This window comes from Natator depressus, chromosome 12 (genome assembly GCF_965152275.1).
Source record: "Natator depressus isolate rNatDep1 chromosome 12, rNatDep2.hap1, whole genome shotgun sequence".
NCBI classification, from domain to species: Eukaryota; Metazoa; Chordata; order Testudines; family Cheloniidae; genus Natator; species Natator depressus.
This window is the reverse complement of record NC_134245.1, coordinates 41165260-41180248: the sequence shown is the minus strand read 5'-3', so window position 1 is coordinate 41180248 and position 14989 is coordinate 41165260. Positions and strand designations below refer to the sequence as shown.

At 50.4% G+C, this 14989-nt stretch overlaps 1 protein-coding gene across 1 annotated transcript; it reads left to right on the top strand.

The window, feature by feature from the left end:
* Positions 1-9026: 9026 nt before the first annotated feature.
* On the top strand, positions 9027-11193 carry NQO1 (NAD(P)H quinone dehydrogenase 1). The gene is given in 3 exon segments (XM_074969227.1): positions 9027-9161; positions 9229-9384; positions 10885-11193. Coding segments are annotated over 3 exon segments (549 nt in total). The 5' UTR covers positions 9027-9077.
* Positions 11194-14989: the final 3796 nt, after the last annotated feature.

Genomic DNA, 14989 nt, shown 5'->3' with positions numbered 1-14989 from the left:
AGTCCATCTTGTCACTGACCCTCCGTATCAAGAGCCTGAGACTGGCCCCAAGTAATCAACCACCACACTGTAACATTGTGATGGGGATCGTTCGCAATTACCCCAGCAAAGGTGGGCGTGTAGCTCATAGAGCTAGCGTCTCAGCACTGACACAAAGGAACCTATAGGCCTGTATCCTGTAAGACATTAGCTAAGCAGTTAGCATAAGGCTCCAGCTGTTTCCTTCACAGGCTGATGGAGGAATCTTCCATCAAGCCAACTTGTTTGTCACCAAGTTCAATGCCGGTATGTCGTTCCAGAGGCATTTGGTATGGACAGAACACACTTGCAAACGGAATTAGAGTCAACACGACAATTCCTTGCTCTGGCAATAGTGCCACTTTGCAAATGCAGACCATGATGACAGATGCTGAATTAGACTTGCTGAGTTAATCAGTAATCCAGAGTCCAGAGAAGCTGTTGTTTCCATCGGTATATCAGGTGCTGAGGGCCGTCCACCAGAGGAGGTTCCCTAGGTGGCTGGTATCTAAGGAAGCAAACTCCTACAGTCCCCACAGACACTGGGCTCATTGTCGTGAGTGAAGTGAATGTGCCCATGGAACTTTGGGGATGCTGTCCCATGAATGAAGTTTGCACCTGGGCGTCTGGCTTTGCTCAGAGGCCTGCCTGGCACTTAATTCACTTGTTAATGCTCCTTATTTTGCCGAACTAAGTACCACGGTAACAGGTGGACTCTGTTGGACTCCTTCCTTTTGTTTCTCTCTCTAATTATTGCTCTGGATACCGTCCACAATCAGCAAAGCTTTCTTGAAGTCCAGCTGACCCTCCGCAGCATCCTGAGTTGACAGCCGATCTGATTTTCAGATTCCTCTCCATTATTTCAGAGTCTGGTGCTCAGTAATGCTGGTCTCCCGCTGAGAGAAGCTAGAGGTGGTTGACTGCAGTCTCTGGAGTGCTACCGTGTGGTCCACTGCCACCTTAATTTTTAGTATGTAGTCCACTTCCCAACCTTACTTTTAGTTTGGGCAGGAGGCAGTCATCCTTACCATTAACGAGTAGGTGAGGTTTGCAGCCCCACTTAATGACAGCATCGTTGCACCACATGTCACTAGAGCTGCCTGAGAGCAAGTCACTTGATGATGAAAACAGTTACATCTACAGGACTGGACTAGACTGTCCAGAAAAAGAAAATTCAGTTTAAATCTCTTGATGGCCATGTGCTCAATATAGACTGAAAAACATAATTCGCCATTCAATCATTGCAGCATTACAAAGCTGCATAGTGATCATCCCAAACAAGCCCGAGATAAGAACTGAACTGCACCAATGAAACAAAAACAGAAGGGACACTGCCTGGGAACACCAGCCTGCACAGCGGGCGTAGGTTGCTTGTGACCGCTCTGCCATAGGTTTGCAATCGTCTCTAAGGGGCTCTGGAATCTTTCTGCCTAATCCCAACATTCCAGTGACACAACAACATAAAAAAGAGGCTTCTAATTGTCGGCACTGGGGAACGCTGAATTGATGTGACACATCTAGCTCCACTCCTTAATGACCATGCTGCTGTGAATAGTGCCTCCAGCCAGAGCCTGGGCTAAGAAAATGAGCTCCCCTCAAAAGGAAAGCAAGATGTCCCAAGTCTCTTTGCCCCCCCGGAGGACGTTAGTTCCTCTCCAGCATTGTGTCGCGGATGGGAATTGTGGTGGAGGAAGTGAGTGTTCTCAGAGGTAACCCTGCCATGCCCTTTATAACCTCGGCACATGCTCAACGGTCACACCTATTTCTCTGCACTTGAGCAGCCACAGGGCAAAATCTTTTGTTTGCTGCTGTTATCCGACGGAGCTATACCCATGTTGTTCAGTGTGGAGTTCTGACAACTTCATGGCTTGCCTGGCTTCCCTCTACTCACAATTCCCCATCACAGGGGACAATCAGCCAGCTCCATAAAAGAGAACGGGGAGGCACGGGACAGTGCTGTTGCTGTGAGATTTCCCTGGAGTTTAAGGCCAAAGGACAGAAAATAGTTCAGAGCCAGCTAGTTCCTTGCTGGAGACTTGGGGGCCCCTTTCAGTGGAAGCAAGGGCAGCTGAGGGGCATATTTTCAAAACAGCCACTCGCACCTGACAGTCCTCTAATGGCAACAAGGGTGAGTAATTGCAGTCACCCTGGCTATTCGGGGGGGGGGGAGGGGGGGTTAAACCCATTCAGTTCAACAGAATAAGTCAGCTCTATTGTGCTCAACCACACGTCTGAACCATCCCTGTTTGTTTTATTGTAAACACATTTTTAGGATATTTTTTCCCCTCCCACAACATACATTTCAGCTTTTTTGCTGTCAGTGGGTCTCTCTTACACAAAAAAGACACAAGAGCTAGGTTCTCACAAACAATTTTTTTTTATTTAAAAGACATACAGCTCCTTGAAAACAAACCAAGATGCTCCATTAAAAAAAGAAAAAAAAACTTTAAGCTCCCTTAAGGGCCAGAGACCTTTTAACAGAAACACAGAGAGTCACAAAGCCCTTTTCAATAGATTTTTTTTTTAAATTTACAGCTACCAAGTTTTATATCGCATGTTTGGCCCCTCACCATTTTCTCCCTTAATCCTTTTAGATTTCTTACAAAGAGCTTTTTCTGAAACAGGGTTCTGTAACTTTTTGTGCGGACCAGACCGTCAATATAACGCTCTAAGCAGGCATCTTCCAGTTTGGTCATTTTCTTTAAAACATGGTCAGGGTCTCCACTGAATTGCACAGCATTTATCAAGGTCACCCCTTGCGCTAAATGTTCTTGGGTGAGGCACAGACATTGCATAGCATAACCTATGGCAATCACAGTGTTTAATAAGCTTTCCAAACACAGCTCAGCACACAGGCCCCGGAGCTGGCAGTTTATATCCACTGAAGTCCAAGTCACACAGTCATGGTGCCGCTGGCCTGGCGCATCTATGACACAGCCCTCACAATCTTCAAAAAGCTTTTCCCTAAGACAGTGATTAAGCACAGCACAAACAGCAACGCATACAATAGTCCGCATGACTTTTTTACGCTCACGACGGGGCTCGGGGGGGGGGGGGGTTATAAGCGCTAATGAGGGGCGCCCCACCTGTTCGTGCTGCGGCCCCACGTCCGGATCGCCAGCTGCTATGGCAGGTGAGCGAGGGAGTGGGAAGCTGTGGCCGGCCCGGCCCGGCCCGTGGCTTTGCTGCACTGGGATCAGGCGGCCGCTCCCCGTGTAAACGGCTGCTCTGGGCGCTCCGGCGCCGGCTCTTCGCAGCCGCATGTCTGCCCAGCCTGGGGCACCCGGGTCAGGTCCTGTCCTGTCCCCGCTCCCTGCCCTGGCCGCCCCGCCCAGGAGCCCCCCTGCGCTGCGCACCGCCTTGCTCTGCCCTGCCCGGGCTCCGGCCCGCACAGTACCCAGGCAAAGTGCGTTGAAATGGGCCGGGGAGCGCTGGCCCCAGGACACGGCAAGCCCCGCAGGGACCCTGAGCGGCTCGGGCTGGGCAGGCATCTGGTGCGGCACTGCCGAAACCCAACCGCCCCCAGCGTACGGGGCAGGGGTACTGGGGGGCCACTGCCCCCCCCCCGCCATGAACGGTGGGTTCAGGGCTATTTCCAGTCATTGAACAGCTCAAGGCTCACAGATTGTGCGTCTCACCCTGTAACACCCGGGCTGGTGTCTGGTATCATGTCTGCTCTCGATGGCAAGGACGCATGTTCTTGTCTTTTTTTTTTTAATGGAAGTGGTGACTTTGAAATAAAGGATACACAGTTATTCCTTACTGGAGAGTAAGGTGCACTTTTCTTCCAAGCTGGGCCGTTAGCATAATACAATAATACCTAGCTCTTATTTACTCCTTCTCATAACACAAGAACAAACAAAAGGAAGTATTTCTTCACACAACCCACAGTCAACCTGTGGAACTCCTTGCCAGAGGATGTAGTGAAGGCCAAGACTATAACAGGGTTCAAAAAAGAACAAGATAAATTCATGGCGGATAGGTCCATCAATGGCTGTTAGCCAGGATGGCAGGGATGGTGTCCCTCATCTCTGTGTGCCAGAAGCTGGGAATGGGCGACAGGGGATGAATCACTTGAAGATGACCTGTTCTGCTCATTCCCTCTGGGGCACCTGGCATTGGCCACTGTCGGCAGACAGGATACTGGGCTAGATGGACCTTTGGTCTGACCCAGTGTGGCCGTTCTTATGTTCTCCATGGGCCTGGCTGTGACACAGTATCCTGACCCCTGGGTGCAGAGTCATAGTGAAACAGCTGTGGTTTCTCTCAGCCCATTACAGACGTCTATAGTCCAGATCCATAAATCTATTACAAGGTGAGTATCTCACTAATCCAGGACCCTCCCTTCATGCTCTGGAATCCATGTCAAACAAATCTGAGCAGAGCAGGGCTGAAGTAGCTGTGTCTGGGGTCTAGAGACCAGAGGCTGGGCTTGGTGGACAGGGGAATGAGTTTTGTTAGAGAAGGTTCAAAACTATAACATAGAAGCAGTTGAGAGGTTCCCCACAGTTGGGCAGCACCTTTGCACTTGTCTCCCAAATACACAGAAGTCAGTCCCACTGCCAAGGGCAAGTTATATCCCCTGCTTCAACTGCTCACCAAAGGGGCTGATCAGTTGACTTGGTCTTCACCAAGCACCTACCCCCATCTCCTCCCCTCCCACGCACAGGCCATGCTGGCAATTACCACCCTGGGCAACTATCAGAGTTGCCAGATTCCTGAGGGTAGCAGATTTTGGGAGCTCTCCTGGTTTCTTTCCTGGGGGGTGGGGGCTGCCCCACAGGGAAAGAGGCAGGTGGGGCTGCCCATGGTGGGGGAAAGGAAGAGCCCCCTACCAGGCTCTGGGGAAGTGCTCCCCTCCCCCTCCCCAGCTAGTCCCTGCCCAGGTCAGGGAACTCATGGTCATAGCTCAGACACTGAATGGCACAGGGCTGGTTCCTGGTGGCACCAGGCTTCTATGGGCCCTGCTGCCTGGGAAGCCCCCTACCCAAGCTGCTACCTTCTGCGGCTGTCCCATGCTAGGAGCCTGAAAATTAGGCCCTCCCCTGGAATGATGTAGGGGTGGACCCAGGAGTGGGGGTGGTTAGGACCAGGCAGGGAATGGGGAGTGGACTGGTGCTGCAGACTGCTGGACAGACAGTGCCCAGGTCATGGTGGGGTTGAGCCGAGCGGCTCCAGGGCAGGGGGCCAGAGGAGCCTTGGCTCATCTCCAGCATCAGCTGCCTTCACTCTTGCTGTGGAGTATCTCCAGCAGAAATCCCCTGACCAGGCCGACTTCCTCCTTTACAAATTCATGATCTCTTCCCTCACTTCTGCCATCTTCCTTGCTAAACAACCCCACTTCTCCAGCTGGCTGAACTCCAGGCCTGCAATCTCAGCTGCATGTTTGCCCCCTTTGATTCACTCCTCAAACCCTCATCTCCTGTCTCCACTTCTCTCTCTGCACAGGATCTCGCAGATTTCCTCCAAAAGAAAGTTGACAAGACACAAGATGTCTTTCTCCCTCCTGTTGGCTTGCATTCCCCCTGCAGTTCTCGCCTCCTCCTGTCACATGCACACACACTTGTTTGCTCCCCTCCGCTTGCCCCAGTCATCCATCTCCTTATCATGCTTGCGCGCCCTCTCGTGCTGACCTCATTGTTCTCCCTAACCTCTCACTCTTTCCCTCAAGACAAGCAGCCTTACAAACAAACTAGAAACAGAAAAACCAATACGGCACACTAACTGGATTAAACGCTGGCTAACTGATAGGTCTCAATGTATTTGTAAATGGGGAATCATCGAGTGAAAACCTTTCTGGGGGGAGTGTCTCACAAGGATCAGTTCTTGGACCTGTGCTATTTAACATTTTTATTAATGACCTGGGAAAAAACATAAAATCAATCAGTAAAAGTTTGCAGATCTGCCAAAAATTGGGAGAGTGGTAAATAATGAAGACAGGTCACTGACCGAATGATTTGGATAGATTGATACAAGCAAACAAGATGCGCTTTAATATGGCTGAATGTATATATCTAGGAACAAAGAATGCAGGCCACACTTACAGGATGGGAGAAACTATCCTGGGAGGCAGTGACCCAAAGAGATTTGGGGATCATGATTAAGGCTACATTTTAGTCACAGCCCACAGAGCTGCCTAGCCACGCCTCCACCTGGCAGCTGAGCAAGGGGGATGTCGCCACCTCTGGGGAGCCCCCCAAATAAGTGCCACCCAGAGCCCACCTCATCCCATCCCATGCCCCAACCCCCTGCACCCTCCCACACCCCAACTCTGCTGCTGGAGAGGTGTGGGGTGCGGTGGCCCGAGACTGCCCCAGCAGCAGCCAGTGCACCTGGTGCAAGGGCTGCCCAAGCTTCCCTTGAGCCAGGCGCACTGGGCACTTCAGAAGTCATGGAGGTCACGGAATCCATGACCTCTGTGACAGACTTGCAGCCTTAATCATGATGGATAATCCGTTGAACATGAGCACCCACTGTGATGCTGTGACCAAAAGGGCTAATGCGATCCTGGGATGCATAAACAGGGGAATCTTGAGTCTGAGTAGAGAGGTTATTTTACCTCTGTATTTGGCACTGGTGCGACCGCTGCTGGAATAATGCATCCAGTTCTGGTGCCCACAAGTCAAGAAGGACGTTGATAAATGGGACAGGGATCAGAGAAGATCCATGAGAAAGATTAAAGGATTAGAAAACCTGCCGGATAGGAACAGACTCAAAGAGCACAATCTACTTAGTTTAACAAAGAGAAGGTTAAGGGCTGACTTGATTTGTCTGTAGCGTATTGTCCGCTACATGGTGGAAAAATATTGAAAAATGGGATCTTCTATCTAGCAGAGAAAGGTCTAACACGATCCAACTCATGCTGAAAGTTGAAGCTAGACAATACAGACTGGAAATAAAAGGTGTAAACTTGTAACAGTGAGAGTAACTATCCTTGGAGGAACTTCTCAAGGGTCATGGTTCAGGATAAGATTTTTGTCATGGAGGTCACGGATTCTGTGCCTTTCAGAGACCTTTGTGACATTTTCTGCTTCAGCCCCATGCTGGCGGGGGCCCTGGAGCTGTAAGCTGCTGTCATTGGTGCTGGGAGCGGGAGCTGGAGCTGTCAGTCCCTCTCCCTCCCCCCAGTCCTGGTTATTTGTAGTAAAAGTCACAGACAAGTCATAACCTTCTGTGAATTTTTGTTTATTGCCCGTGACCTGTACGCGACTTTTCCTAAAAATAATAGCAACAAAATCTTAACCTTTGTCATAGTGGTTTCTCCATAACTGGCAGTTTTTCCTATTGAGATTGGATGTTTTTCCAAAGGATAGGTTGTAGGGATTATTTTAGGGCAGGTCCCTGGCCTGCGTTATGCATGAGGTCAGACTAGATGATCACAATGGTCCCATCAGGCTTTGGAATTTATGAATCCTCCTTGGCCTTTGACACGATTGATTATGTTCCTCTCCTTGAAATCTTGTCCTCTCCTGGTTCTCCTCCTACCTCTCTAATTGCTCCTTCATTGTGTTCTTCAGAGGATCCTCCTCATCCTTCCCCACCCCTCCAGCTTTCTGCGGAGGGTGTACACGGCTCGGTCCTTGGTCCCCCTTCTCTTTTCCCTCTACCCCTTTATCTTTGAGAAATCTCATCCACAAACACATATTCAACCACCATCTTGATGCTGATGACTCAGAGCTCGCTTTCCTGTCCAAACGAAAACCTCAGCCTGTCTCTCTGACAGCACCTTGTGGAGGTCTAGCTGTTTGTTCTAGCTCAACATGGCTAAACCAGAGCTCTTCATCTTGCTCTCCCTGCTACTTCCTTTCTTGGTCTCTCTGGACACTACTACCTCCCTGCCTGTCACTCAGACTGAGTAAATCTTCCCAATTCTTTGTGTGTAACATCTAAGAGCCCCTTTCCAATCCATCCACACAGCTAAAACTCTTGTCCGGGCTCTCATAAGGATTACGGCACCATCCCTCTTTGTATCCCTCCACTGGTTCCTCTTTATCAGGCTACTTGTCTTTCCTTCCAAGGCCCTTCATGGCCTGCCACCACCCAACCTGTCACCTCTCAGTCAGTATGGAAAGGCCGACTTCTGCCTCTGATCAATCAGCCAGTGGTGCCAGCCTCCAGTGCCCAGTTACATTTTCAAACCGGCACCTACAGCCTCGCACGAGAGGTGCTTCGCATGAACGTCCACACAGCAGTGTCCTCCTTCAGAACCCACCTTTCCTGTGGTGCATATGGAACCCTGGGCTGCTGGGGCCATCACCTGTTGTGCCAACCAACGTTATCTCCTTGATTCTCATGCTCCCCTGTCGGTCGGTCTCTTGTCTTCTACTTGACTTGTGAGCTCTTTGGCACAAGGATCATGTTTTTTACTCTGGAGGTGCAGTACCTAGCACATTGGGCTCCTAGAGGACACAGTAATGCAAATAAATTTCATATTTACAGGCTGTAACATGAGGTATGGGCCAAGGGTCTGGTATCACAGTACTGCCCTCTGAGGACCACTGTCCATGACAGCTTGATCCCTGGCTGACCAGGAGAGGTGGTGGCAAGTTGGGCTGATGTATGAAGTTCTGCTAGACAGGGTTTTATGGGATATACTTTGTCCTCCCCTTTGCCCCCAAATCCCTCCTGCCTCGATTCAGATTTGTTGCTGAGTCTGGAGTACGGCATGTACTAGGAGGGGTGCATGGAGGGAGGCATGTACGCAGCCCCCACCCCTGCCAATTGCTGAACGGATTGTTGCATCAGCTAGGATCTGTGCACAGTTCTTAGGAACAGTAGGGGAGTCCCACATACTAATCACACAACACTTTGCAATGCTTTGAGTGACACCTGTGGGTTTATGAAAGCGCACAGAATAGTCAGTCCCCTTGTTCTAAAGAGTCAGTTCTTGGTCACCCCAAAGGCAAATCATAGAAAAGCTGCTCAGTTTTATGATTGGTCTCTTGGGTGTCCCTTTCTCCCACAAAGGAGGAAAGGGCTCTAGCTTGCTGATGTGCTTTGCAGGAAGAAAGGCCCTGATTGTGTTGGCACACGAGGAGAAGAACTCCTTCAATCATGCCATGAAAGATGCTACTGTGGGCGTGCTGCAGAAGAGAGGCTGGAGTGTCACCATTTCTGACCTATACAAGATGAAGTTTAACCCTGTGCCATCACTGGTACTGAACATCACTACTCCCCTTAAAGTTCAGTATTTCCCATCTTTGTTCTTAGCACTGACCTCTGTCTCCTATCTCAGGTAAGTCAAAAGACCCCAACAACTTCAAGTATGGTCCTGAGACAGCCTTGGCATGGGCAGAAGGTCGGCTGAGCAGTGACATTGTAGCAGAACAGAAGAAGCTCGAAGCTGCAGACCTTCTGATATTCCAGGTACCATCTCGCCCTGCCAGAGGAAAGGGGAAAGTCCTGGGTTGAAAGAGAAGCATTAATCGTTACCAGACACTATTCTGGAAAGTGGGAGAGGTGATAGTGTCCCTGTAAAGGGAAGGATCCATCCCTCCTGCCCCAGAGGGTGAAGCTAGCATGTATATGTGTATCTGCCTGTGGTGTGGGTAATAGAACCGACCACTGGCTTGTGGAACTCCCCAGGGCAAGGCTTCAGTGGAGATGGATAGGCTCAGCCAGCTGGAGAAGAGACTAGATATGGGTAGGCTTGGCGGTTTGAGGCCCAAAGCCATTTCTCTACATCTAGGTGGACTCCACTGTAATGCAGGGCTCTATCCCTGGGTTGCTGTGCCAGAACCCCCCTGCTCAGCCCCTGGCACAGTGCTCGTTTGGGAAACTGGGGTCAGGTCCAACCTGTGTGCACAGGGGGTGAGGAAGGCTCAGGGTTGCTGGCAGGTATTGCTTGCCTGTTTGAAGCACAGATAGGAACTGAAGAGAAACAGTCAAACTAAAAAGTCCCATTCAACTGGGCCCAAGCAAACACTGAGTTTTAGTATGGGTAACATAAAAGTGTACAGTTAGGCCCAAAGAATGTCAGCCTTGCTTACAGGCTGGAGGACTGGAGCCTGGGAAGAGTTTGGGGGCTACTCAGCTGCACATGAGCTTTCAGTGAAACACTGACTGGGATACATGAACAGGGGAATCTCACGTAGGAGCAGAGAGGTCACTTTACCTCTGTATTGGGCACTGGTGCGACCACTGCTGGAATCCTGTGTCCAGTGCTGGTGCCCACAAGTCCGGAAGGATGTTGTAAATTTGAGAGAAGAGCCACGAGATTGGTTATAAGGCAGGTTTTCTAATCATGTAGTGATAGGCTCAAGGAGCTGAATCTGTGTAGTGTAACAAAGAGACGGATAAGGGGTGACTTGATGAGTGTGCTCTAAGTTCCTCCAAGGGAACAAATATTTAATAATGGGCTGCTCAATCTAGCAGACAAAGGTAGAACAAGATCCTGTGGCTGGAAGCTTGACAAAATCAGAGGGGAAACAGAGTAATTAACCATGGGACCAACCAAGGGTTTTGGTGGATTCTCTATCATGGGCAATTTTTAAATGAAGATTGGATCTCTTTCTAGAAGCTATGTGCTGGGAATTCTGCAGCCTATGCTACAGCGGAGGTCAGACTGGATGATCACAATTGTCCCTTCTGGTCTTGGAATCTATAAAACTCCAGGCCAAAATTCCTGCAGCGCAAGGGGATGCAAGTCACCCCTCCTGCTGTACAGCTAAACCCATAGAACAAGACATAACTTGAGGAATTAGATTTTCATAGCAAACCAGAAGCCCTGAGGGTACCAGTATGTGCTGTTACCCTTGGTTCTCGGTCTTCTCCAGTAGTTGTAATAGCCTTGAACTGAAGGCGGCCTGTCCTGCCCAAATAAAAGCCTTGGCAGTCTTAGAACTTTCCTGTGTTTTCTCACTCTAGAGTGGCCTGCTCCATTTCTGTGGCTTGCAAGTCTAGGAGCCCCAAATCGCCTACAGCATTAGTCACGCTCCTGAGGATGCCCGTTTGCAGATCCTGGAGGACTGGAAGAAGCGACTGGAAGCTATCTGGGAAGAGAAACCTATCAGTTTTGTTCCAGACAGCAACTTTGATCTGAGCTACGTAGGGAGCTTTGTGCTGAAACAGGAGGTGCAGGACCACCAGAAAGCTCAGAAATATGGGCTGAGTGTGGGGCAGCACCTGGGGAAAGCCATCCCACCTGACAGCCAGGTCAAAGCCCAGAAGAAATAGCTTCCTCTGCGACACAAGGCCCAGTGGGCTCCTCTCTGGTCTCTATCACTGTGTGGCTCTGCCATGGTGGCAGGTCTCTTGGCTTTACCCTACTTTCAAATGCCTTTCTGCTCTTTCGTAGGGTGAGGAGAGCATTTCTTCTCTTCCCACCTCTTCCTCATGGGGGCGTTGGTGCCTCTTGCAGGCTACTCCTATCTCCCCTTGACTCAGGGAGGAGTCAGTGCCATACCTCCTCCAGTCAGGTAGCGGTAATTAACCTACTGGGTTCCAATAGCATCTGAGAGTGGGATGAGTTGAGAATCTTGCCTCCCTATTATTACATGGTGCTTGCTGTTCACTACCCTGGTGGTCTTGGTATCGTACAGTGTAAGCTCTCTGTTCATGCATAACACAATGATTCTAAATAAAGATGTTTCCTATTGGAACTGCTTATTTTATATATTTTGCCCTTGCGTTCAGTGGGTGACCTTCAGGCCTGGACAACCCCTGCACTGAGTTATTGCACCCGCCCCCGAGGTCTCTACCAATCTGACCTGGGGGGAAATTCCTTCCCAACGCAGATACGGTGATTCGTTAGACCTGAGCATGGGCGTGAGACCCACCAGCTAGACACCTGGGAAAGAATTCTCTGTAGTAACTCAGAGCCTTCCCCTCAAGTGTCTAGGGTTGCCCACTTTTTAATCACACAAAACCGAACACCCTAGCCATGCCCCTTCCCTGAGGCCCTTTCCCCAAGGCCCTGGCCCTCACTCACTACATTTCCCCTTCCCTCGGTGGCTCGCTCTCCCCCACCCTTTTAGAAACGCCCTTTGTTTGTTTTGGAGGGAAGTCCCTGCTCTGCTGTCTAAATTTATGATCCTGCTACTTGCAAGGAAGGTTTCCATTGGGTTTAGAGACCTCCCTGATTTGTCTTGGGTCCACCACTCCGAAGAGCAGAGAAAAGCCACAGCCATCTCTCCTGTTCTTTCTACACTGGCTGCTAAGCGTAGCCCTGCTGCAGGAGCAGCGTCACTGACAAAGCGTACAAGCTGGCTCAAGGGGCTACCTCAGTCAACACCAGGAGGACAACAGGGGCAAGAATCTCCATCAGGTCACTTGAATAACACAAGTTTTGTCCCCTCTCTAGCTCACCTTGGTTTTCATTATGTTTTCAAGATGTCACACAGCTTGGAAGGTGATCTGGCTGCTGGGAGGAAAACGTTTGGCCTTTGTTTAACCACTAGGCTGAACCTTAGGAAGAGGACTGGCACTGCTGGCCCTGTCTCTTCCTGGGTAAGGCCTCAAATTTGGTAGGGTCTGAGGGCAGTGCCAAAAGCTATTTCACAGACCCCTTTGGGCAGTGGCCAGGCCAGGCGGAGGGTGCAATCCTGTAAGTGCATATGTATCAGTGCAAACCTGATCATCAGTAGCCCTGGGCTATGGTAATATGCAGGTATTATGCTTGCAAATCTCTTGGCACAATTAAGTTTCATGGATGAGTGATGAGGAGATTCCCCCTTTAATCATGATGTGTTGAAGAAGCCATTGAGCCACTTCAAGCCTGCTCTTTGGACTGATAAAAGAAGTGGAGTGTATCCCTTGCCCACATTTAGAATTTGCTAGTGGGAGAAGGGTCACTCCTTTTACATTAGAGGAGCATACTTCTGTGGCCTTGGTGGTCTGATTCTTAGCCAAAGGGACACAGCTTCCCTCAGGGCCAGCGCAAGGTTTGAAATTATCCTCGCATCACTCCTACACAGACTGGAATGTTCTGATGTGCCTTAGAGAGCACACTGTGCAGCTCTGCTCTACAAGGACAGGCCGCCCTGACTACTGGACCCTCAGACTCTCCCATCCAGGAGCTAGCGTGCCATAGCCACACCCCGAGAGCCTGGCTTCTAAGAGACTAGCCTGCAATCACTTGGCAGGTAGTCCAAAGGTCCTCGACTGCAATCCAGGTTTTCCTTCACTTCTAAAATACATGAGGGTTTATTTGCCCTATCCCCGGAGGGTTCCCTCACTGGATTTGGAAGTGAGGCCCAGGGAAATGACACACAAGGTGTGCAGGTCCTGCAGCCAGGTGGGTGTGCTGTCAGCAAGGCGCTCTCCATGTGCAGAACAGGCAGAATGGCCTGGGCTGCATTCCAACAGGCACCTATGTGCTGGGCCCGTCCTTTTGGGAACTGTTGAAAGAAGGGAGCAGCCACTGCTGCTGCCACCTCTGGCTCTGAAGGAGACCAGCACAGCTGGGCAGCTAGGAGAGGTTTAGGGTTGAGCCACTAGATGGCACATGCCAGCTGTTGGTTGGTCGGAGCTGCAGCATAGATAGAGGAGAAGGGAGCAGTAATGCAGCCATCGCTATAGTGATTCACTGGAGGCAGCCATTCAACTTGGGAGAAACCTACAGGTGAGGGCTCTTGGGGTCCTCAGAGTAACGTCCCCAGGAAACCGCTGGTGGGTTTTTAGGCTCTAACAGGAATAGCTGCATGAAACACTCCTCCCCCTGCATTGGCAGAACTTTGACTCTACACCCGAGCATCAGTTCACTCTGCAAATGAGCAATAGGAGACAAGCGGCTGGTGTGTGTGCGCGCAGTAGCTGGGAGGGCAGTGAGGGAGAACAGACCCCAGGGCTCAGCCAACCAGCTAGAGGAAAAAGTCTGACCAAACTCGCAGTGCGGCTGGCACAAAGCAAGTTCTCTCTTTCTGCATGTCAGCTCAGAGTGGGGCCTGGCTGGCTTTTCCCAGCCCCAGTAGCCACACGTGGCCTTGGTGGGATATTTTCTTTTGCATTCAATATTCTAATCCCAGTGGACCCAAAGGAACCTTTTTTTCCCCACTCAGAGACCGAGTTTGATAGAGCCAGAGATGGCAGTTGACTGAACTTGAAAGAGGGCCCTTTACCCCACCCAACCTGCAGCTGTACACGATGGGGAGAGACACACGTCTCAGGGAATACCCAGCCTTTGATCAAAAGGGGGTGGAAGGGAGAGCCACCTGACAGCAAAGATGATCTGAACCTAGCACTGCCCCCTTCAGGTCTCTGCCTGAGTCCTCACTACGTTCATATAAATTCTGTATAAATCTGCTTAATTGTGGTGAACTGCAAACATTTGATTCAGCACTAACTGGTCCCAGTGAGGAGTGAACAGTTGGAGGGTTGCAGGCTGGAGCACTTATGATGCAGGGGTTGGTTGTTTCAAGGTTTTGTTAGTACAAAACCCTCCCGGCCCTCTTCACTGTAGAGGGCTAAAGCTTCTGACTAACTCCCTGCCTGCTCCACGCAGTATCCTGAGCACTCAGCACATGCGTGGGGAAGACAGTCCTGCCCAGCCAACAGGAAAAGGGCTGTGTCCCTCAGTCTCCCCCCCAGGGCACTCAGAACAATCTGTTAAACCCCAGGTTAGTTGTGAATTGCACATGACGTGCTGCAGATGCATCCTCTGACTCTCCCTCTTGCTGTTTCCTGGACAAAATCAAATATGGTGTTAGTTTAATGTCTGAGCAATCTCCTCTGCACTGCGCCTGCAGGGGGGCAGACTCACTCCACTGCTCTATTTTCTCTGGTCTTAGTTTGTTTGAAAATTTTACCCAGCATAAACAAAAGCACCCAGAGGTGCAGGACTCTGGCTCCTGAGTGAGTCCTATGCCTCTGACACCTGTTGCTATTTATCCCACGAAGGACAGGTTTTTTTAAATGTGGAACCCACTCGTGGAACGAGGCTGTCTTGTCACCCAGGCACAATGGCTGGCAGCGTGGGGGTGGCTGGTGGACACAGCCATGGAAAAAACAGGAAATGCTGGACACTTGAGGCACT